Raw genomic sequence first — 22778 nt, forward strand, 5'->3', positions numbered from 1 at the left:
TTAAGAATTAAAATTAGCCCTGGCTGGCGTAGCTCAGTGGATTGAGCGCGGGCTGGGAACCAAAGTGTCCCAGGTTCGATTCCCAGCCAGGGAACATTCCTGGGTTGCAGGCCATAACCCCCAGCAACCGTACATTGGTGTTTCTCTCTCTCTCTCTCTCTCTCTCTCTCTCTCTCTCTCTCTCTCTCTCTTCATCTCCCTCCCTTCCCTCTCTAAAAAATAAATAAATAAATAAAATCTTTAAAAAAAAAAAAAGAATTAAAATTAATCTTTCTTTGCTTGGGAAGATCCCTCTAGCATCTGTAAAACTATAAGCATGTAACATTTTAAATCCACTTTACCGTATATCCAAATACAACAGCCACAAAATACAAAGCCATTTTTAAAAACTGTCCTTCTTTTCTCATTGCAAATTTACTTAATCCCTAGCAGAAAATTTAACATTTACAGGGCTATCATTGCAAGCCTGCAACATTACCTCTTTTCCGCACAGGTCCCTTCCAGTAACAACCCCCCAAGGGTATCTCTCCACTACCATAAGGTCAGAGTTTCAGCCAATGGACTCAACCAGTAAGAACAAGTTAGAGTGTTTTTCATCCATACAGTCAAAGGCCATTGAGGACCCACTGCATGTCTGTTTTATTTTTCCCACTTAGAAACACTAAAATATAATGAAACATTTAAGACACTTCCTTTAATTTCCTTTCATTCTTTAACAGCTTTTTCACTCCCCTTCTAATCCTTGTCAACATGGAGTTTTAATTTCATGTAGGTGCAATAATGCCCTGTTAATACAATCTATCTGCACAGCATCAGTAATAATACTCTTAATATAATAGTGAACCCTTATTGAGTACCCACTATATGCCATGCATGGGGCTAAGAGCTTTACAGAAGTGATCATTTAATCTTTACAAAGGCCTTAGGAGAAAAAGATTATTATACCCATTTTGAAGATGAGGAAATGAGCACTTCTGGATTAGGTTACTCACCCAAGGTCATATAGCCACCAGGTGACATAGCTTGAATTCCAGTTGGACTCGGCAGACTCCATAGTACATCTGCTTATACAATGGCTCTCTGCACACTCTCTTTGGGCCTTGTCTGGCAAGCCCCAAAGCCCAGACTCATTTGTTTACTTGCTCACTCCCTCCTTACCAAAAAGCAGTATGACATATCGGTTAAACTCATGGACTAAAGAATCCTAGGTACAAATGCCAGCCCCTCCTTAGCTGTGTGACCTCTCTGTGCCTTACTCTCCATGTCTATAAAATGGAGATAATTATATATAGTGCCCATCTCCTAGGATTCTATCTTGATGATATGCCTATCTCCTAAGGTTCTTGTAAAGAGATTCTATGAGTACAGCACTTCAAATGGTACCAGGCACATGATCATATCCTTATTGTTGTTACTGAAATAAAAGGAACCAGTGCCTACTCCCAGGATGCTCAGAGTATCCAACAGGGCTTTCCTGTTCCCAGGCTCTCATATTTCCTTGTTTTTCCCCTCTGCTCTGGCCCTGCTGCTACCTTGGGATCTTGTGGCTTCCATGGGAAATCAGAAAATTCCTAGCAGACCCCAAAAGGTGAGATGAATGCAGCTGAAAAGGAACTAGTGGAGCCAAGAAAAACCAGAGGCTAATGTCTAGATCCAAGGTCTGAAATACAAAGTGTGGACTCCACTTCTGTGTTTCTTTTCTTGGGTGATTTTCATATGCACAAACCATGTGCCTGATGTCCAACTGACTTGGAGACATATAGAATAAGCCATTTTGTTTCCTCAGGGAAACAGGATGTCCTGTGCTAACTCTTCTTCCTTCAGGGTCTGGGTCAGAGTGCATAATAATGAATGCAACTGGGGCCAACCCACCAGGGAAAACTTCAGGAAAACAAAGGATTACCTGACTGGATGGCAAGTGTAGTCCTCAGGGCCATGTGCTTTGGAGGCCCAGGACACTGGAGGAGCTGCATAAAAACACCAGTTTTGCGGTAGGTAAGACCTGGTTTCATTCCAGTTCAGCCATTTATTAGCTGTGTGACTCTGGGAAGATTTACCTCTCTGAAGATCAGTTTCCTCCTCTGTATAACGGGTTGTAAAAATCCCTACTTTTTTGACAGTTGGGAGGATTAAATGTTTTCAATACATGCCTGGCACCCCACTGATGCAAAGCAAGAAAAGATCATTCCTTTTCCCCATGTCTTCTTGTGGTAGACTGATTATAAAGAAAAGATGCTCTTAATTTTAAACTTTAAAAAATATAAGAGTGCTGTACCTTGTGCTATGAGGGGTTTCACTCAAGGTATATCACTTCACAACAATAGTAGTTAAAACTATCATTTATTGAGTGCTTATCCTGAGCCAATATCATGCTTTACAAATGTGAATGCATTTAAATCCTCATCACAACCCTTATACATCTGCCCTATTTTATGGATGAGAAACCTGAAGTTCCAAAAGGGAAGGCAACTTGCTCAAAAGTACAGGGCTAGGATTGGATCTGCCACCTCCAACACCCATGCTCTTCACAGCTGTGATAAACACTCAAGAGAGGACCCTCAAGCCTCCATCAGAGACCTCTACTTTGTCTCCTTGGCTTTCTCTACCACTAAGCTGTAAGATAGATCCTTATGGGCAGGGCCAGGTTCCATCTTATTCTCCACTGTATCTCCTGGAACTTAGCAATGGCTCAATAAGTATTTGTTAACTGAATAAATGGGTGATGTATTAACAGCATGAGTTCAGGCCCATCTTCCTTGCCCTAACGGGCAGCAAGTACATGTTCTGCAAAAGCACCATCCCCCTCCTTGAGAGCTCAAGAAGTGCTGCTGCAATCATGGAATTAGGAGAACAGGTCCAAGCCGGCAGCATATTTTGCTGACACCTGTTTTGAAATAACCAAGCCTTTGAACACGTTGTCCCAACACTCCCAGCACCATTTCAGGGGACTTACAGCTCCACAGAAGCTATCCCAGGATACCAACCAGCTACATCTGACCACCTATAGCAACCATCCAGGTCTGTTAGATGCCAATCTGTCCTAGAGATTGGCTGAGGGTGAGTTGGAACTTGGCTGGGCTCCAAGTTCTGGATACCCTATAGCAGGGGTCCCCAACCCCTGGGGCCACAGATCGGTACTGGTCTGTGGCCTGTTAGGAACAGGCATGCACAGCAGGAGGTGAGTGGCAGGCAAGCAGTGAAGCTTTGCTTGCATTACCACCTGAGCTCTGCCTCCTGTCTCCCCCCAACTCCACTGGCACATCCATGGAAAAATTGTTTTCCATGAAACTGGTCCCATATGCCATAAAAGTTGGGTACCCACTGCTCTGTGGGCTCTCACCGGCCATATCAAGACACAAAGGTCTCCCTAGCCAACAAGATCCCTTATTTATGCTAAGAAACTTCCAAGGATGTGTTAAAGAGGAGCAATGTCTGTTTGATTTACTTCAAGTCTGCTATCACCCAGATGGGTCAGAGTGACTAAGAAAGGAACTGTGCCACAGGCTCTGACTGAAGTCACTCATGCAGAAGTGACTAACTCAGAAGCCACCAGAGACCCCAACCAACCACAAAGGCCCTGTGCAGCCATGTGGAACAGAATCTGGCAACAGGAGGCTCATAAGTCAACCATTCAAACCTTGTTCCCTACACCACGTGTCCTGAAATATCTCATCTGGCCTGGAGTGGAGGCTAGTGGGATGGGGGCCTCAAGTCCAAGTAATCACCCCATTAAGTATGTGCTGGATACCTACAGGTTCACATCTGCCACCTTAGGAGTTCACAGCTAGTGTGGATTCAGGCAATAGCACAGGTACATAAGTAGAATTTACCTAGACTTTGACAAAGTCCCCTCTATAGGTGCTACAGTACCCATGATGAAGCAGTTCCAGGCAGAGGAGCATCCTCCAAGTTGCTTTTTTTTTTTTTTTTTTAAAGAGATAGAAGGTAAGGAGACAGACAGGGAGAGAAACATCGATGTATGAGAGAAACATTGACTGGTTGCCTCCTGACAGCCCCCAATGAGGGACCTGGTCTGCAATCCAGGCACGTGCCCTGACTGGAAATCGAACCAGTAACCTTTCAGTTTGCAGGCTGATGCTCATACCACTGAGCCACACCAGCCAGGCCCCAAATGGCTCTTCATTAAACAGTCTGCACTTTGGCTAGCTACCTCATCTCTGTTCCCCCTAATCCAGGCCTTGTAGTACTCAGGAGGTACCCTCCTCCCCCAAGACTAAGAGTAATGAGATTGGGTAACAGTGGGCAGGGAGACAGAGAAAAATAGAGACATCAAGAGAAAAGAAAAGGCCTGAACTGGACACCTGATGGTTTTTCCTGCTCAGTATTCATTCTCACCACTTCTGGCAAAATCACTACCCCCAACCCCAATACCACTACCAGGCACTAAGTCTCAGTCCACATGGGTATGTGCCCCAGGCTTAAGTAATCAGTGTATTCCATCTTCCAGCCACAATGATTTCTTGAGGCTGGATACCTCCCTGGTTTGGAGCAATGACAGCCAGGTCCAAGGGGTCTGTCAGGGTTGGGGAGCTCTTTCTACCAGTATCAAGCTGTGGGGGTCACTCGTGAAGCCTGAGAAGAAAGTCAACTCAAAGCAGCATAGAGAGCTGAAGAAAGACAGGTCCCTGATGACACTGTTGTGAGTCCTAGGATCCATCTTGACAGCCAATCTAGCCCTGACCTTATCAGCTACATTAGCCAGTACCTCCTCTGCCATAAACCAATTGGAAAGGGTCCCTCTCCCATCTGCCTGCTCTACTGGGAATACTCAGAGGACAAAAAGACTCACGAAGGTAATTGTCTGATGACAGATTGTCCCCAGGTGAGAGCTACCATGGAGACACAGTCCAGCTAGCCTTTCCCAGGACACATAATTACAACTATCAACACACTTTCAAAGAGTATCAGTTCATAATTACAGACTCGTCTTGTAGTAGATGTTTGGTCTTCTCAGCACCTTGCTCTGTTAATGGGCTATGCTGTTTCTCCACCATGGTGGGCTGAAGGAAAAGTCTTGACCCAGATCAGGATTATCAGAGTGCCGCACACCCTTGGCCACACTAAGTGATCAAAGAGGGCATGGGACTCATGACAAACCACTGAGAACCTTTCTCTGGGATTTTCCAAATTGGTCCAAATTGGAACTGGAGGGAAGAAACCTTTCTTTCAGGGTCACCAAGTTGGGAGATACAAGTCTGGAGCTGTCAGCTACCACCAGCCCCAATGCTTGGAGAAAGCCCACTTACAGTAGGAGAAAAGGAAGCCAAGACACAGGTCTTGGAGAACTTGCCTTCTCTGATGTCCTCAGTTTTCGCTCCCCAGCTAGGGACTAAATTTATAATCTACCTTATAGCTAAATGTTGCCATGTGACAAGATAATAGGAACTTGGGGGCCTGGTGACATGGTAGAGCCACCTACCCACCTGCCTATCCCGGCACTGTTAAAAGAGAAATGACCTATCTTATCTGAGCCACTGTATTTTCATGATCTCCTTGTTATAGCAGGCCTAGTCTGTACTTTTATTAATGTGAAGATGAAAAAGATATAAAAACAAACAGCTCTGATGGGGTTTAAATCTCTGAATATCACTGTCCTTTCAATATGCTATTATAACTTTGGAAGTGCCTTCTACATGCCAGAAACTATCCTTAATGTCTGCATTTAACCCATACCAACCCAATGGGGTGCCACTGTAATTCCCACTGTACAGCTCAGAGACTGAGTAACTCACCTGAGGTTCAAATCCCACTGCCTCCCAAGCTTGTTTTTTCCATGATTTGTTGTGTAAATCAATATAACTCCCTCCCTCTTTTTTTTTTTTGGCTTAAACCAGTTCAAGCTAGATTTCTGTCACTGTAACAAAGCAGTTCTAATTGGATTTTTATTTCATCTAGTTTGTACATTCCTCTATGGAGTGCCAACTATATGGTGCAGAATTTTCAGACACTATTAATGACTACAAGTCAGACAATTCTCCATAGACACCTGCTCCCATTTAACCATTCAGACCACAAGTGTAGCTACAAGACAACAGGGCACAATACAAGGAGACTGTCTCCTCAGAGGAAACACTAGACTTCCTGCCTGTAACAGATATCATTAGATGGTTCACCCAAAACTCATTCTCAATCCCCCTTCTCCCTGCCTGCCTGAAAAACCAAAATACTCACTTTCTCAGCTTTCTCTACAGCCAGATAATGCAACTTGGGGCAATGAACGGTATAACAGGGAGAGATTCCTGCACAGTAACTAAAAGTATGGGTTCACCAAAATGTTGTGGGTTTGATTTCGGGTCAGGGCACATACCTAGGTTGCAGGTTTGATCCCTGATAGGGGCACATATGGGAGGCAACTGATCAATGTTTCCCTCTGTCTATCCCTCTCTCTGAAAATGAATAAATATATCCTTGGGTGAGGATTAAAAAAAAGTACAGGCTCTAGAGACAGAATGCCTAGGTTCACCACTGCATTAGGTATATAAAGTTGGGCACTCAATCTCTGTTTCTTGGGGAGAATAAGTGCACAGATCTTGTGGTGGTTGTGGAGATCAGAGGAATTAATAAATATAAAGAACTCAGAAGAGTATCTGGTATGTGATAAACACTCTGTGTTGGCATTTGATATTTAATCACCTATACATGCTAATACGGAGCAATCTCTAAGATAGATTAAGTCAGAGCAGAGAGGTGCAAAACAGCACAGCTCATGTTTGATCATATTTGTACGAATGTGGAGAGGCTGGGGTGTACATATACACATGCCTGCTTGTGCATATACAGACTACCTCTGCCAGGAGAGACCAGAACCTGTTCAGGGTGGTGGCCTCTGGGGCTCTGAACTGGGAGGACTTACTTCATTACATGTCCTTTCTTAACTAGATCAGACTTTTGGAATCATATACTTGAGTTACTTAAAGATTTTCAAACTGTTTTGTTTTAAGAGGCTTAACCCTCCTCACTTTGTGGGTTGTTCACCAATAAAATGGACAGTCAAAAATTATGGCAATTATATCTCAATAAAACTGTAAAAGATTACTAAGGAAATGGACAGTTAGTCGCTTATAGTACAAGTATTCAAACATAGGTGGGATGGTAATGTTGGACATGCCCTGGAAAATTTCTCTAATGAACAAGAGGTTATATTTTGCCAACTCTAACATTCACCTGTTTGGTGGCACAAAAGGAGAATGGGGCTGGAGGAGAGGCCAGGATATGATAAAAAATGATGCAACCATCACTGACTGCTTGTATTAGACAGGATAAACAGCAGGGGTACTCCAAGGGCAAGCTTGTCCCATCTGAAGAGCATGGGCTTTGGAGCCAGACAGATACGGCTGTGACTCCTGGGCCAGCCAATTCTTCACTGTATGCACTGGACCACGTTATTTAATACTCTCATCTGTAAAATGTGACCCATGAGCAGGCTAGTGAATGTAAAGCCCACAGCAGGGTACCAGGCACATAGTGAAGTGCCTGAGGAATAGAGATAGCCATCAACAGAGGGGGAGAGTGATCACCTTTAAATAACTTGTTTGGTTGTCAATCTTTTAATGTACAAACATAAAAAAAATGACAAACCAGAAAGCAGTTTTACACTGAATGAGTGGAGATAATTATACATAGTTGTCAACCCCATAAATGGATACTGAGTCAGTACAGTGCCTGCTAGATCCAAGGCTATACAGTTCCATGGAGAACCAGAGCACTCACAGGAGAATCAGAGCATTAAGCAAGGCCAACATTCTCAGGACTTCACCTCTAAATCTTCCTTCTAAACCAAGAAGTCAGAGCAGAACCAGGGAGGATTGTACTATTAGCCAGAAGACAGTAAGGATGGTACTGGCAACTTCAGTGACTGCTTGGGACTCTTGTGCCACATAGTGATTTTAAGAGGCCCCAGTATATACATGTGATTGGGCCAAAGTACAGATATTTTGGTGAAGTTTATGGCAATTAAAGGGAGGGTTTTATGGCAGGGAACAGATATCACAAATGCTATGTCTTCAATGAAATAAGGCATATACGGCTGCCTGCAAATACCTTGAAGCAAGGAATGGCTGCCAGACTAGTCCATCCTCATGGGAGATTCAAACCGGGGACTTTGCAAAAATAAAATCTGGGTGCTAAGGATCCCCCTTCTAGTAAAAGCCAAAGGCCCTACAACAGAATGTTAAGTCTTTTCTCAGTCACCCTTGGTTAAAATGACAGTTGAAGTCATCTGGGAAAAAAGAGAAATACCACCACCACCCCTTTCTCATTTCAGTAGCCAACATGAATCTGAAGCTTTTCAAGCCATGAATACTTTTTCTTCATGATTATAAGCAATTGTGGCAACTGGCCAAATATGTTAGCAGCCAGCAAGCTTAGAGTGACCCTGTGAGTGGTGCTCACTGTGGGAATTTATGGCCATGAACTACATACCAGCTTTGTAACCACCATGCTGGGACAGAGTGCTCTGCTCTGCAGCCAGCCTCAGGTAGGCCCCTGCCATCCACAGGACCAAGGGTGGGAGCATTGGGAGCAGATGATTCTGTGTCCCACATATAATGAATGGTATGAAGTGACTGTTAATAGATACAGTTTAAGCAGAGCATTTGGAAACAACTCTTCCAGACATTCTATATTAAAGTCTTAAGAGCTTAGACTGAGGATGATTGAGAAATTCCAAAGAATTAAACAAAAAACCCAACAACAACAAAAAAGGATGGGTAGAAGGTGTCAAAGACACAAGAGATCTTTGTAGATGTTGACTGGCTCACTTTGTCCCCAAGTTTATCTTAGAGCTCAAGCGAATTCAAGACATGAGGCAGAGACATTAGACCTGTGTCAAAGGCAAAAACTTCTGATAGTAGCTCTTGGTGACGTCAATCATCAGCTCCTGGGTACATTCTGGGAGCTCCCCTGAGAAGAGTCCTGGGGAAAGAAAGACCTGGTCAACCATGGAGAGTCAGGGGAGGTCTGCAGCTCTGATTCCTGTTTAAACCCCACAGGGGCCCTTTTCTTTAGTCACAAAATGTTGAAATGCTAGGTTTTTCCATCTTTGGTACAGAATATTTCCACTGATTTTCTAGATGATAAGAATTTTTGTGTTGGGGGGTAATAAAAAATACTGTTCTCAATGGAGAAATATATTCCAGGTAAAAGACCTTAGTACATTATTACATGATCTGAAGAGTTAAAACAACTCTGACTACGTTGGAGGTTGCTCCAGACAAAGACTTGTCCATCCTTTGGATTCTGGTGTGATACTTCCTGGGCAAGCCAAGGTAAACACTCTTGAAGAAAAAAACTGCCCTGTTATCCAGACAATGAAATGAATCCAACATCCACCAGACAATATATAGGTGGGAATACAACAGAAATGTCCTATAGGGAAACAAAAGGTGAGCATCATATTGAAGAATATCCGGGAAAGAGGCACTCTCCTACACTATGGGTGAAAGTGCAAACTCATATAATTATTTTGAAGAGCAATTTAGGAATATCTAGCAAAAGTTTTAAAAGTTCATACCTTGTGACCTGACAATCCAACTTCAAGAATTTGTCCCACAGATAATGTTGCCCAATTGAACAATATATGTACAAGAGCATCAATGCAGCAGTTTCTAATTGTGAATAACCAGGTACTATACAATTTCTAACGACACCCTATACCAGGGCACAGGCTATTTACATTGTGCTACATTTATGCAATGAAAAACACATAACCATTAAAAGAAATGAAGTGAATCTCTACATACTGACAAGAAAAAAATGCCTAAGATGTACTGTTAAGAAATCAAGTTTCCATACAGAATAAAATATTAGGCTTGTGTTCGTCAGCAGCCATGATGGGCTATTACTTCAATTATGTCCATGATCTGCCTGGCTTCTAGGAGTCTGAGTTTTGGTTCCTGACCCAGGTTCTCTCTAAATAAGTTGCCTCTCACTTTGTTCCAAGACTCAGTTTCATGCAATGGAGCTCAGCAAAAATGAGCTGGTTTTCCTGCAACTCTGTGCCTCTTACTAAAGATGGAGACTGACAATTGTAGCATTTAGATGGTTAGTATTTTTTGTGAAACTATGTAAAATGAATATGGAAAGTATCTTGTCTCAGTGCAAAAAGTACTAAACTCTAAATAGGGGGTCTAACTGCTCATCAAGGCTTCCCCACTAACCAGCTCTCACACCTTGGATAACACACCCTCTACGCCCATTTCCTCATTTAAATGGTGATCTCTAAGGTCCCAGGAAGCTTGAATCTTTCATCAGAGGCTCCAAACACAATGAAATCCCTAGCAGTGCTTCCCTTACTTCTGCCATTAGTCATAAATTGGTTCTGAGGACCTTCAATAAGTTAAAAGAGACTAAGAAATTTCTCTAGCAACACACTTCTCATCTCACATCAGAAGCTTCCCTAACATTCTGACCTAGTACTTGCTGAGAACAATTAACACTTTTTCACAGTGGGAACCCGAGATGGGGAGAATTAGTAAAGATGTCTTTCCCTCCTCTGTAAATGCAGAGATGCATAATACAGTAGGATTGCCAAATTCCTCCCCAAAGAATCTGGGTGGATGGTACTGTCCATCTTTGAAATTCATATTCAATGATCTGAGTAATGAGATTGTTTAAACTGGAAAAACAATCTACATAGTGGCAGGTATCCATCTGTGAATTGGTAATGTGCCTGTGTATACACCACAGAGTTTCAACTGTGTAAACACCATGTATAAGAAATGACACTATCCTGGGGTAGGGGAGGATGTTAGGTTTCTGTCTTCCTTTGATTTCAGTGTTTTCCAAGCATTGTAGGATAAGCATGTATTACTTCTGTTTCCCCACATGCTGTGTAATCGGGAACTCTGAGCTCATGAAGGGCTTTACCTGAGAGCATTGTCAGCCAAGGTCAAGAGGGGATGCATTTACTTCTCTCAGGTGTCCTAGAGTTGTCACCGGTCTCAGACTTGCTTTGTTAATTTTTCAGTTTGGACATTCCTGCGCTGGGCAGGAAGTATAAGTTCAAACTCCCAACCAATGTTAGTTGTAAGGCCATAGTTAGAATTCTCTGGAGACTTCCTTTGCCCACCTACAGCCCAGGCAAAAGAGGCATGTTTCTTTGTATTCTTCCTGTGCTGGTGGCAGACTTGTTCTACATCAACTTTTTATTGAGGGACAGGCACCCATTGAAGGGGCCTCTGCCATGTGTGTATGCAAGGCTTTCCCTTATCCCCACACAGTATAAAACCCTGGACCACTCTACTCTGAAGATGGTATCAACTGAGGCATGCTTACAATGTCCACTTAGGTTTGTTTTTCCTTCTGACGCTTGATAACTTCCTTATCCAATTATGAATTTAAAAGGATATTTGTCATGTTGTGAATTTAAAAGGTTATTTGTCATGTTGTAAACATCATTCTTAGGTTCTTTGTAGAAGAATTTTTAAGTTAGCTAGACTAACATACTGTCAGAGGCAGAAATTGCATACATTGCTTTTGTGAAGGAAAATAAACTTGAGTTTTCACAACAAATACCCACAGTTACCTGGGCAGCCTGAGAAAACAGTGAACGGTGGGACCACAGTCTCTGGGGGTAACACTGTGTTGTCAAGAATTTTGCAGCAGTCTTTCAACACACACCGACGCCCCTGAAATTAAAATCTTATTAATAGGAAATAATAGATCAGGAAATAAGAGTAAACATTGTCTGCTATATGGAAGGTTATTTTATATTTTCTTCATTTGTGGTATCTTACAAAAGCCAGGGACAGTGACAAGAGGCTTGGCCAGAATTCCCTACTTCAGATGGTAACTGACAAGAAGGAAGAGGTAAGAATGTGAACATCAGTATATGTGATTATGTGTGTGTGTATATGTGGGGTGAGGGCTGTATGTTAGGGACAATTCAGGTTATCTTAGGCATTGTAGACTATGTGAAATTCAGTCTTCCAATGGCTCTGTTTAAGTTAATTATTTTTTGTTAATTTAGTGGACATCTGTTTCACCTGCCCAACATTTGTTCTCCTTTTGTCTTTAACAGAACCTGTATTTCCCTTAAGAACTATCTCTATGCCCAGCTCAGCCCATGTTCTTCAATTCCTATCCCACACTCCAAACCCCAAGCTTGCCACAGCGACTGGCTTAGGGAATTGACACTTGAGCCAAAAATCAGTCTGATGAATATCAATGTTGGGACTTCAGCTGGGGGACCAGTGGGAAAAGAAGCTCTTCCCAGTGAAGTTTCTAGAGGACAGGACGGAGCTGGGAGCAGCCATCTTGTTTCCATGAGGAAAGAACCCTGCCTGAAAGCCTCCCAGAAAAAACATAAAAGGGAAGGAGATGGATTCTCATGACTTCAATTGAATCCCTAGAGCCACTTGTGCAGGAAATTAGAATTCACTTCTATATTTGTAATTTGTATTAGCCCATCCATCCATCTGAAGGATTAGGCTGAACCTTATGCCTGTGTTTGCCCACTGACACCAATTTTCAGTTCTGCCACCATCTACAGCATTCTGAGGGAAAGAGGTGAGGTCTGGGAAAGCCATCTGTTCCATGGGTTAAGGGCAAGGAGAGGCTCCTGTATGCAGTTTAGAGGCTTCAGGCTACCTGCTGTAAGTTTCGGTCTTGACTGACTTGTGTTTTTATCAACAGGACCTGTGATTCATTGTGTTCTGGTCAAATGATCTGATGTAATAATATACCTGGCTGAGAATGGGGAACTTCTAACAAATACCAGGACAATGCTAACCTGATAAGATCTCAGATTTTACCAAAGAATATGAAAGATACTTTCATTTGATTATGTCCAAATTTTCCCCATTACTAAGTACCCAAATTAGATGTATTTCCAGAAATTTCCAGGTAGGTTGCCAAATGAATTTTTACCTCTAAAAATCTTGTACCTCTAAGATCTGAATTTCTTAAGCATCTACTAAGTTGTCTCCAGCTGTGTGGACAATAGCCTTGGCAATACTTGGCAACAAGTATTTGGCAACTTTAGCTCAGAAGCAAGTCATTACTGCAGCTATTCACCCTCTTTGCAAAGTTCTCCCCTATGAATTCCCTGATATTGTCAATTGCAAATATCCAGCAGATGATCAGCTCCCTGGTGAATTCCAAATGAACTCAAAGATGTTATCTAAGCTCCTAATAACTCAGACTAAGCCCATGGAGCCCTGACTAAAAAGGAAAGAGAACATGGTACAATACATTCACACACAGAGATTTGTGCACAGTGGACTGTGACAAAGAGGAACAGGGGACACAAATCTTCTGTGTACCACCAGCCACCACACAGCCTGTATGCACCTGCTTTGTGCACTGGTTGACCATTCTAGCCCACTTAGAGAAATGATGCTCAACTGGGCTTCAAAGCATTCTGGGTAAATTAGATAGCAGCAAAGTAAGAAATGAAGGTGTGTTTTAGACATAATGGATGGGCAATAGCAGAGAAGGTTAACAGCTGAAACTGCTTCTTTATTCTTTCCTGGAGAACATTCCTGATGGGGTCAAGAAGTACATGTTGCTAGTATTAAGCTACCTCTATCTCCTGATGCAAGTTCTTCAGCATCTCTGAGCCTTGGTGTCCTCATCTGTGAAATGGCATAAAACCAACCTGCAGGGATGTTGTCAGGATTAGAGTGGTAAATGAACAACACACAGCACAACAACAGTGCCTACTAATAATGCCTATTGGGCTTTTCCTGCTGTCATCTGGGCAATCTGATTAATACCTACAACTTCTTGTATCCAAACAGAAGCAGGACTATCAGGCACAGGATGCTGTAGGAAGGATCTGTGTGTCATGGGGCATGCCAGATTCTAAAAGAATTAATTACTGCTAGCTCTGAGATTCTACAATTCTTAAAAAATCTTTCTCCTCACATTACTTGAGAATCTATAAAGGCTCAGTAAATAAGTATTACTAATGCTGAACAATGACTATGTCCTGCAAGTGAACTGATATATTGAAAAGTGATCTGAGAATTAGAGCACCTCACCATAGGACTAGAATTCCCCAAGTATTGGGGATAGCATTTGGATTTGAACCTTTCAGATATCTGTTCTAGGGATAAAGGACAGGGCTAAAGGCTTATGCTGCTACAGTGATATCTTCCCTTTTCCATGGGACATACCAGAAAAGAGCTGCTGTGGTTTAGAAAGCCAGCTTTTGTCAAACAGAATGAGAGGACAGGGTGGATTTCACTATCTTTCTCTTCAATAGCAGACCAAGCCAAAACTTTCTGTCTCTAATACTAGGAACTCTGGAAGAGAATACTTGGCAAAACCACTACTTCCCTTAATTCTGAGCAACAAGTCAGATTGGAATGCTTTTCGCAGCAATGTGGTGCTCCCCTCCACTGTAGCCTTTGCCATGCCCTTGTGGCTCCTGGAACATTAACTACAGTTGCTGGAAGGTTGCTGATACTTGAAGGTTGAAGTCTTACCCAGAGCAGGGAGCCGGCTCTGTATTAATAGGAGTAGCCATTTAAAAACATGAATAAATCCTGGCTTTTTCTAGAATCTGGTCTCAGGTACAAATTTAAAGTGTAGGAAATATTTTTCCTAAACACTTCAGCAGTTTGGTTCTGATAATTAACATTCTTATAAATCCTAACTAAAAATCAAGTTCTTCATCTATGAAAATACCAAGAAATCTAATCTTGTGAAGCTTAGTGAGATCAAACTGATACCGAGGCTCCCATGCACCAGGGTCCTACAGGTTCTACTGAGCAAAGGGTTCCTGTGCACCCTGCATGCCCATTATCCTCAACTACCTGCAATTCCCATGAAGTCATGTCATGTGGGACTCTGAGCCTTATATATGCCAAGCTCTTAATTGAAATGCCCATAATCCTCCTGTCTATGAGCCAATTTTGCCTCACCCTTCACTCACCTGTCACCCTACCAGACTGTAAGATCCATGAGGTAAGGCAACAAGTAGGCCATATAGCAGCATGACCATTCATATTGCCTGGGTTCAAATCCCAGCTCTACTTAATAGCCTTATCAATCCTCTGACATCTAAGGTCTTCAGTCTCCTCATCTACAAACAGGGATAACAACAGCACTACCATCCTCAGATGTACTACCTTACTCGCTGTAAGGAGTAAATGGAAAAATCCAAGGAAAGAGTTTAACATCATAGGGAAGAGGTTTGATAAAGATTAGCCATGATTATAAATGCCTAGGAAAAAGCTCCAAATCCAGTATAATGCCAGTAGACCAGAAACTACTTCTACCCTGTTTGGTCAGAGAAGCAGAGGCTCACAGATGTGAGGGACAGAAGCTAGAGAGGAAGTGAGGCTGCTTAGCCAGCCAAGTCACCATACTCACAATCACACAGTTCTTGCCAACATGAACGTAAGAGCCAATCTGAGCTGCGTTGACCACACAATCTTCCTCAATAAAAACATGGTCCCCGATATGTAAAGGGAAGAATGCAACACTACAGAAAGAAAAGAAGATGAACAAAGAAAGGTCAAGGTAACGTATTCCTCATCAAGGCTTACAGAACTACAGATCCTAAACTCAACTTCAACATCTTGTCTTGGTAAGACTGTTCTTAGCAAGGAAGAAATCCTCAGGCTAGGGAAATTGTATAATTCTACTAGCTCAAAATCAGAAATATTAGACCAAGGAAACAACAAGGCAGAAGGGGCACAATATTTTATGCTAAAAGAACCGGCACCAAATACAAATGAGTGAATGAATGTGCTCATCCCTGATCCCTTTGAAAATGCTCACAGGTCACATTTTTAGTCATCTGCTCTATAATATGTCAGGGGACAGACATCAGGTTTGTGGAATATAAATTCTAGTACCCAGTATTCTGAAAATGTATACACGCATTCATTTTCTTGAGTGTCTATTATATGCCAGACTCTATGCTAGGAAATGGGGACACAATGGCAAAGATAAGCAATTCAATCCTGCCCACAAGGAGCTTACAATCAAGAGAAGAAATTAGCTTAAATAAGTAATTATACAGTAAGTAGTTAGTTACACAGTGGAAAAATACCATGTCATGTGAGTATATAACAAGGAGACTTGACCCAGAATGGAGGTTTGGTAAAAGCTTAATTGAAAGTGACATATAAGTCAAGACTTGAATGTGAGTTAGTAGTAGGCTTTCTGCAGGCTTCTAACATTGTTCTCATTCTCTAGGATTCCTTAAGTGTCATGGAGAGTGGTTCATGATCATATTTACAGTAATTTCAGTACCTTGGGATGGAAAATATTTGGACTGGAATAAATATTTTGTCAAAGATGACATCTGTCCTCCAAAGACCTATAATTTCTTTAAATTTTCCTGAATTCCATCTTATTTTCAGTCTAAAACACCTTGTGAGGCAATGAAGTCCTTGATCTCATCACAGTCTACAGCAGTACTGCCAGTTCTTTAATCTTAGTCAAAAATTCCAAACTTTATACTATCATTGGGTTCTAGTATTGGGACATGCATATGCATGGAAAGAAACCCACATCACCCTCTATTCAAGAGTTGTTGCTACTTATATTTTCATATTTCTATATTTCTCATGTGGACCATTCTTATTTACACATCCCTTCAACTCACCAACAAACCCCTTCTATACGCCAGACTCTATGCTAGGAACTGGGGCTACAATAGCAAGGATAAGCAATTCAATGTTCATCCTTAAAGCTTTTCTTGGACTGTATCTAATCCAATAATGACTTTAGCAGAAGGTAAAGTTATTACCTTCTGCTAGAAGCACCTCTAGCAGAGTATCAATCACTGCATGAAACCACAAAAGGGAACCTACCACAAGGTTTTCTGGTTTCCCTCAATAGCCTACTGAGCTAATGAGCAAATGGTTTCCTGTGAATGATTTAGAATGATTCCCTGCTCCAATCCCTGTATATAATGGAAAGCCTGGAGCTGAACATCATTATGGGAGATGCAGGATTATTCCTGCATGATATACTCCTAGGTATTAGAGTTAGTCTGAGTTAGCTACTATCTTCTCTGTTCATCCCTTGCCTTGTTCATACCAATGTGACAGGAGTATCATATTATATAGTGGCAATCACATTATAGTAGCATATTATATAGAAGCTATGTGTTTATATAAATGTTTCTACCACTAGGTTTGAAGAACCTTGAGGCAGGAATGCTATTTTATCCATCTTTATATGCCCTGCTTGTAACTTAGTGCTTGTTGAATTACTGGATGAAATACTGATGGTGTTACAGGTAGAAACCAGGAGAGTACATTAGTCAAGGGGAAGAAAGGCAAAGAGAATACCAACACAGCAGGTATAGCAGTCAGTTTTCCTGTACTGTCCATGTTCTTTCTTGGACAATCTTTATTCCTGCTGTGAGATCAGTGGGCCTGACTTGACTTCCCCACTAGGTTGCAGCTGTTTAGACTAGGAGTGGACACTTAACTCATGCTAAGCCAATCAGATTCCCTCTCCCTTGAATCTGAAATAAGACCTAAGATCTCTAGATGGTATCTGTTGGAAGCCTAAATGGAAAAATGATATAAATAAGGGGATGAGACAGCAAGGTTGGCTCCAGGAGGAAAGAGGGAAGACAAATCCAACCAGAGGAAGGAGAGGAAAGCAGAGGTGCAGAGAAGGACAGGTAAGAGGTAGTAATAATTTTGGAGAGAGTGAGTACTGGATATACAGAATAGTTGTCTTGATCCTGGCTAGCTGACTAGTTTTGAGGTCTAATCCCTCATAAGGCCTCTCATATGGCTTTGCCTCTTTTTCTATCCTTAGGTTCCATTGAACATTCCTATGACTGTTTACTAAGAACCTCTTTTGCTTTTGCCAGCTGAAGTGGGTTCCATTTCTGGCAATCAGCCAACCTCAACTAGACTAGAGTGACCACCACCGCCTGAGTTGTGCTCATTATGGTGAATTGTTCCTCAGTGTCCCCAAAAACAGCATAGACCCACTCCTTACCCCATAACTCAACAAATGGATAACACTATCAGTAGCAGCATCTTGCCCAAGAATGAAACAACATAATTAAGTTACATACCCTTTGCTGAATTTCTTGAATGGTGGCCTTATGACACTCCGACTCTTCACAACACAATGACGTCCAACTCTTACATTTGCCAGATCCCCTCGGATAATACAGTCATTCATCACAATGGTCTACAAACCAAAGCACATTTAAAAATTATCAACATAGATGAAAACATAACAACAAAAAAAAAGAGTAGGTAACAAGACACTGACTGAGACTTATGCTTTGATACACTGAGTCACATGTAAGGTTAAGTCCTTGTTTAGACCCTGATGTGAACAAACCAACTACAAAAGAAGATCTTAAAATACTGGAAAGACTAAATGCGGACTGAGGATTAGAATGACATTAGGGAATTACTTGTAAGAGAGTTGCCCTCATAACACTGACTGCGTGGATTGCTGTTAAAGTTTGGTCTTCAAGGCCATGGAGAGTAAATTTTATCTGTGTTACTACATGGGTCACAAGGGCAAGTTTGGCCACAAATTCCTGGAATTTGAGTTCTAACCCAATGGGAAATTGACATATGCCAAAAACAGCATTTACAAAAATGATGTCATGATCAGAAAAGAGACTTACATACATACAAGTGTCACGGAGGAACTCAAGGAAATAATAGATGACAGTGAAATTACCAAAAGAATGATGCTTTGTGGTTTCCTCCTGACCGAGTGGGCTGGTAGGAACTTAAAGCTGTCATTGAAAATGAACACATTTCTTTCACAATATGAAAAACTGGTTCTCTTATTGATATCAATCGATCCAAGGATCAGAATACTGACATGGATTTTATTATTTTGTCTAGGGCTTCTTTAGAAGCCTTCTAAAGGCTTCTAAACACCAATAAGGGCTTGGTGATGATGAACTCCTTTAACTTGACCTTATCTGAGAAGAACTTTATCTGCCTTTCCATTCTAAATGAGAGCTTTGCTGGATAGAGCAATCTTAGATGTAGGTCCTTGGCTTTCATGACTTGGAATACTTCTTTCCAGCCCCTTCTTGCCTGTAAGGTCTCTTTTGAGAAATCAGCTGAGTCTGATGGGAACTCCTTTGTAGGTAACTGTCTCCCTATCTCTTGCTACTTCTAGAATTCTCTCCTTCATTTTTATCTTGGCTAATGTAATTATGATGTGCCTTGGTGTGTTCCTTCTTGGGTCCAACTTCTTTGGGACTCTCTGAGCTTACTGAACTTCCTGGAAGTCTATTTCCTTTGCCAGAATGGGGAAGTTCAAACATCTTTTCCAGTTGTTGCTCTTCCTCTTCTCCTTCTGGTACCCCTATAATTCAGATGTTGGAACATTTAAAGATGTCCTGGAGGTTCCTAAGTCTCTCCTCATTTTTTTGAATTCTAGTTTCTTCCTTCTTTTCTGTTTGGTTGTTTTTCTTCCTTCTGGTCTACTCCACTGATTTGAGTCCCAGTTTCCTTCCCATCACTATTGGTTCCCTAGACATTTTCCTTTATTTCACTTAGCATAGCCTTCATTTATTCATCTAATTTGCAACCAAATTCAATCAATTCTGTGAGCCTGATCACCAGTGCTTTGAACTGTGTATCTGATAGGATGGCTACTATCTCTTCACCACTTAGTTGTGTTTGTTGTGAAGCTTTGATCTGTCCTTTCGTTTGGGCCATTTTTTTTTTTTGTCTTAATGAGCCTGTTCTGTAATGAGAGGCAGAGCCCTAGGTGTTCACCCAGGTGGGTCAACCCAGTAGCTGGGCTGTGAGTAGCTGGGTTTATGTGGGAGAGGGTTCTGAGAGGGAACAATGGTGCTTGCTCTGCTCTCTGTAGGATTTCAGTCCCTTCCGTGCTTCCCCCAAGCAAACTGGGCCCTTCTGGTGTTGATTCCCTTGTGGGTGGGTTTGTGTACATTCTAGGACCCTGTGGGTTTCTCCAACGAATTCTCCTGTGAGGCTGGGAGTCTCTCCCAGCACCTCAACCCCCACAGGTGTTTTAAAATCAGTGTTTTGAGGCTTTACTTCCCCTCTCTGGGACCCTGGGTTGCATGGTCTGTCTCACTCTGCAGTTTCACCTGGTTTATCTGGGCGCAAATGTGGGACCGCCCTGTCTGCCAGGCGAGTAGTGCACCCCACCCCTCCACAATCTGCTGCCTCACTGGCTCTGCCTACTTCCACCTTGTGCGTCCTGGTCTGCCAGCCACCACTTGGCCCCAAGTCCTCTCCACCCGGCTGCCCAACTCCGTCCCTCCTACTGGTCTGGATGAATATGTCTTCTTTAACTCCTTGGCTCTCAGACTTTCATACAGTTCAGTTTTCTCTTGGTACTGGTTGTTTTTTTGTTTCTAAATTTTTGTTATCATTTTTTTGGTTGTGCGAGGAGGCACAGTGTGTCTACCTAGGCCTCCATCTTGGCCGGAAGTAATTACAAAGTGCAATTTTTATTGTTTTAAAAAGATCTGAAAGTGTGGGGAAAAAAAAAACTGTGTGCAACTGAAGATGTTCCCCTGACACTACAAGCTTTACCCTGATCATCCTACAAATAGGTCTCACTGGATGAACAAACATTAATTGGGAACACCTCTAGTAGACTTAAGTTATGCACCTCCTCAGATTTATTCAGATCCACCTGTCCCCAACGTGTGGCTGCTTGCTCAATGAGAGTCCCGGCTGCTCCTGCCTTTGTCTTATCTGGTAACACAACTACCTCCAACCTTTTACTCCCAGAGGTGGACTCACTGAGATTCTGGCTCCTCTCCCAGTTTTTGGACTCAGATTAATCTAAATGCTACACTGCAGGGTGTGGTAGCTGGCTTCTCCAGAGATTGCCCAGAGGAGTTGAATAACACAACAGAGAAATCTGAAGAAACTAATTCCCCATACTTGGTAAAGAGTAGGCATTCTTGAAATATCTATTGAATAAATGAATGAATGTGGCAAAAAAAAAAAAAAAGAAAGAAAGTGGATATAGCTGGGATTGCAACTGGAAACATAAACAAGGACTAAATTATGAGATTTTATGTACACTGCTCATAGAAGCTTAGTTTTTTTTTTCTTAGAGGATATATGTAAAGAATCAATGATGGGGAAAGGCAGAAACTGTACTTTAACAATTAAAATTAAAAATGTAAAAAAAATTAAAAAAGATATTAAGCTGAGGACTTAAACAAGTGAATGTTCATTTTAAAAACATTACTCTTGAAGCTGTCTAAAGTCTGAATGAAGGAGGCAAGAACTTTCACTGGAGGTAAAGTGATTCTTTAGTTGACTACAGTTGATGAAGGTAAAAAGAGAAAATGAACCATATTTAAGGCAGCTGTAAATGAAAAAGAAATAAATTGGAGGTACTGGAATCTGACCAAGCCTCCAGATCTAACTACCAATTTACAGGGAGGAGGTGGGATAGAGACCTCATTAAACAACCCCATGTAATTATAATCAGCCAAATTCAGAAATCTGAAAATCCTACAGAAGAGTGATACAGTTTCCTCAATATAAAAATGGCAAGGGGTAAAAAGGGGTAGAGAAAAAGAACTGTGACAGATTAGAAAGACTTAAGAGACATAGTAAGCAAACACAATGTGTACTTGACCTTGTTTGGATCCTGTTTTAAATAAACCAAATGTAGAAAGAGATCTTGAGATACTAAAAAGACTGAACATGGACTGAGGATTAGATGATATTAGGGAATTACTGGTTTGTTTTTTTTAATTATAATAAGGGTTCTCTACTATTCTTTAAATATTAGTGAAACATATTCAAAGTACTTATGGGTGAAGTATACAATGCTTGCAATTTGCTTTAAAATAGCCCAACTCCCTTCCCCAACCCTGGTCAAAAGAGGTATGGGTTTGGGGAGGGTCAGTACAGAGATGAAATAAGAATGTCAGAATCTTGCTCATTGTAGAAGCTGGTGAATTCATTATATGTTCTCTCTACTTTTGTTCATGTCTGAAAAGTTCCATAATAATAATGCTCATCTAACAAGGAATGAACTACTAATTCACTAATATATGCAAGAACATGGGTAAGTCTCAATAACCTTATGCTAAGTGAAAGAAGTCAGATATCAAACACTGCATGACTCCAATTACATGAAACTCTGGAAAATACAAAACTAACCCAAATCAGTTTTACACCAATGGTTACCTGGGGCCAAGGACAGGACGGTTGACTGAAGAAGGCACAAGGAAACTAGGGTGATGAAAATATTTTCTTTTTTTTAATATATTTTATTGATTATGCCATTACAGTTGTCCCATTTTCCCCCCTTCACTCCCCTCCACCCTGCACACCCTCTCCCACCCATATCCCCCCTTTAGTTATGTCCATGTGTCATACTTATAAGTTCTTTAGCTTCTACATTTCCCATACTATTCTTACCCTCCCCCTATCTATTTTCAACCTACATTCTATGCTACTTATTCTCTGTACCTTTTCCCCCTCTCTCCTCCTCCCACTCCCCTGTTGATAACCCTGCATGTGATCTCCATTTCTGTGGTTCTGTTCCTGTTCTAGTTGTTTGCTTAGTTTCTTTTGGTTTTGCTTTAGGTGTGGTTGTTAATAATTGTGAGTTTGCTGTCCTTTTACTATACATGCTTTTTCTTTATCTTCTTTCCTTAGATAAATCCCTTTAACATTTCATAAAATAAGGGCTTAGCAATGATGAACTCCTTTAACTTGACCTTATCTGAGAAGCACTTTATCTGCCTTTCCATTCTAAATGAGAGCTTTGCTAGATAGAGCAATCTGGGACATAGGTCCTTGTCTTTCATGACTTGGAATATTTCTTTCCAGCCCCTTCTTGCCTAT

At 41.6% G+C, this 22778-nt stretch overlaps 1 protein-coding gene across 1 annotated transcript in view; it reads right to left on the minus strand.

Moving 5' to 3' along the window:
* Window positions 1-1143: 1143 nt before the first annotated feature.
* DCTN5 (dynactin subunit 5) overlaps window positions 1144-22778 on the minus strand; it is a 30602-nt gene continuing 8967 nt past the window's right edge. The window contains exons 3-6 of the mRNA XM_028514760.2: window positions 18020-18138; window positions 15340-15451; window positions 11546-11648; window positions 1144-8934 (exon numbers count right to left, since the gene is read on the minus strand). Of these exons, the coding sequence (XP_028370561.1) occupies window positions 8837-8934; window positions 11546-11648; window positions 15340-15451; window positions 18020-18138 (432 nt within the window). The 3' untranslated portion in view covers window positions 1144-8836. The remainder of the gene's footprint in view (window positions 8935-11545; window positions 11649-15339; window positions 15452-18019; window positions 18139-22778) is intronic.

The sequence above is a fragment of the Phyllostomus discolor genome, chromosome 3, assembly GCF_004126475.2.
Source record: "Phyllostomus discolor isolate MPI-MPIP mPhyDis1 chromosome 3, mPhyDis1.pri.v3, whole genome shotgun sequence".
NCBI lineage: Eukaryota > Metazoa > Chordata > Mammalia > Chiroptera > Phyllostomidae > Phyllostomus > Phyllostomus discolor.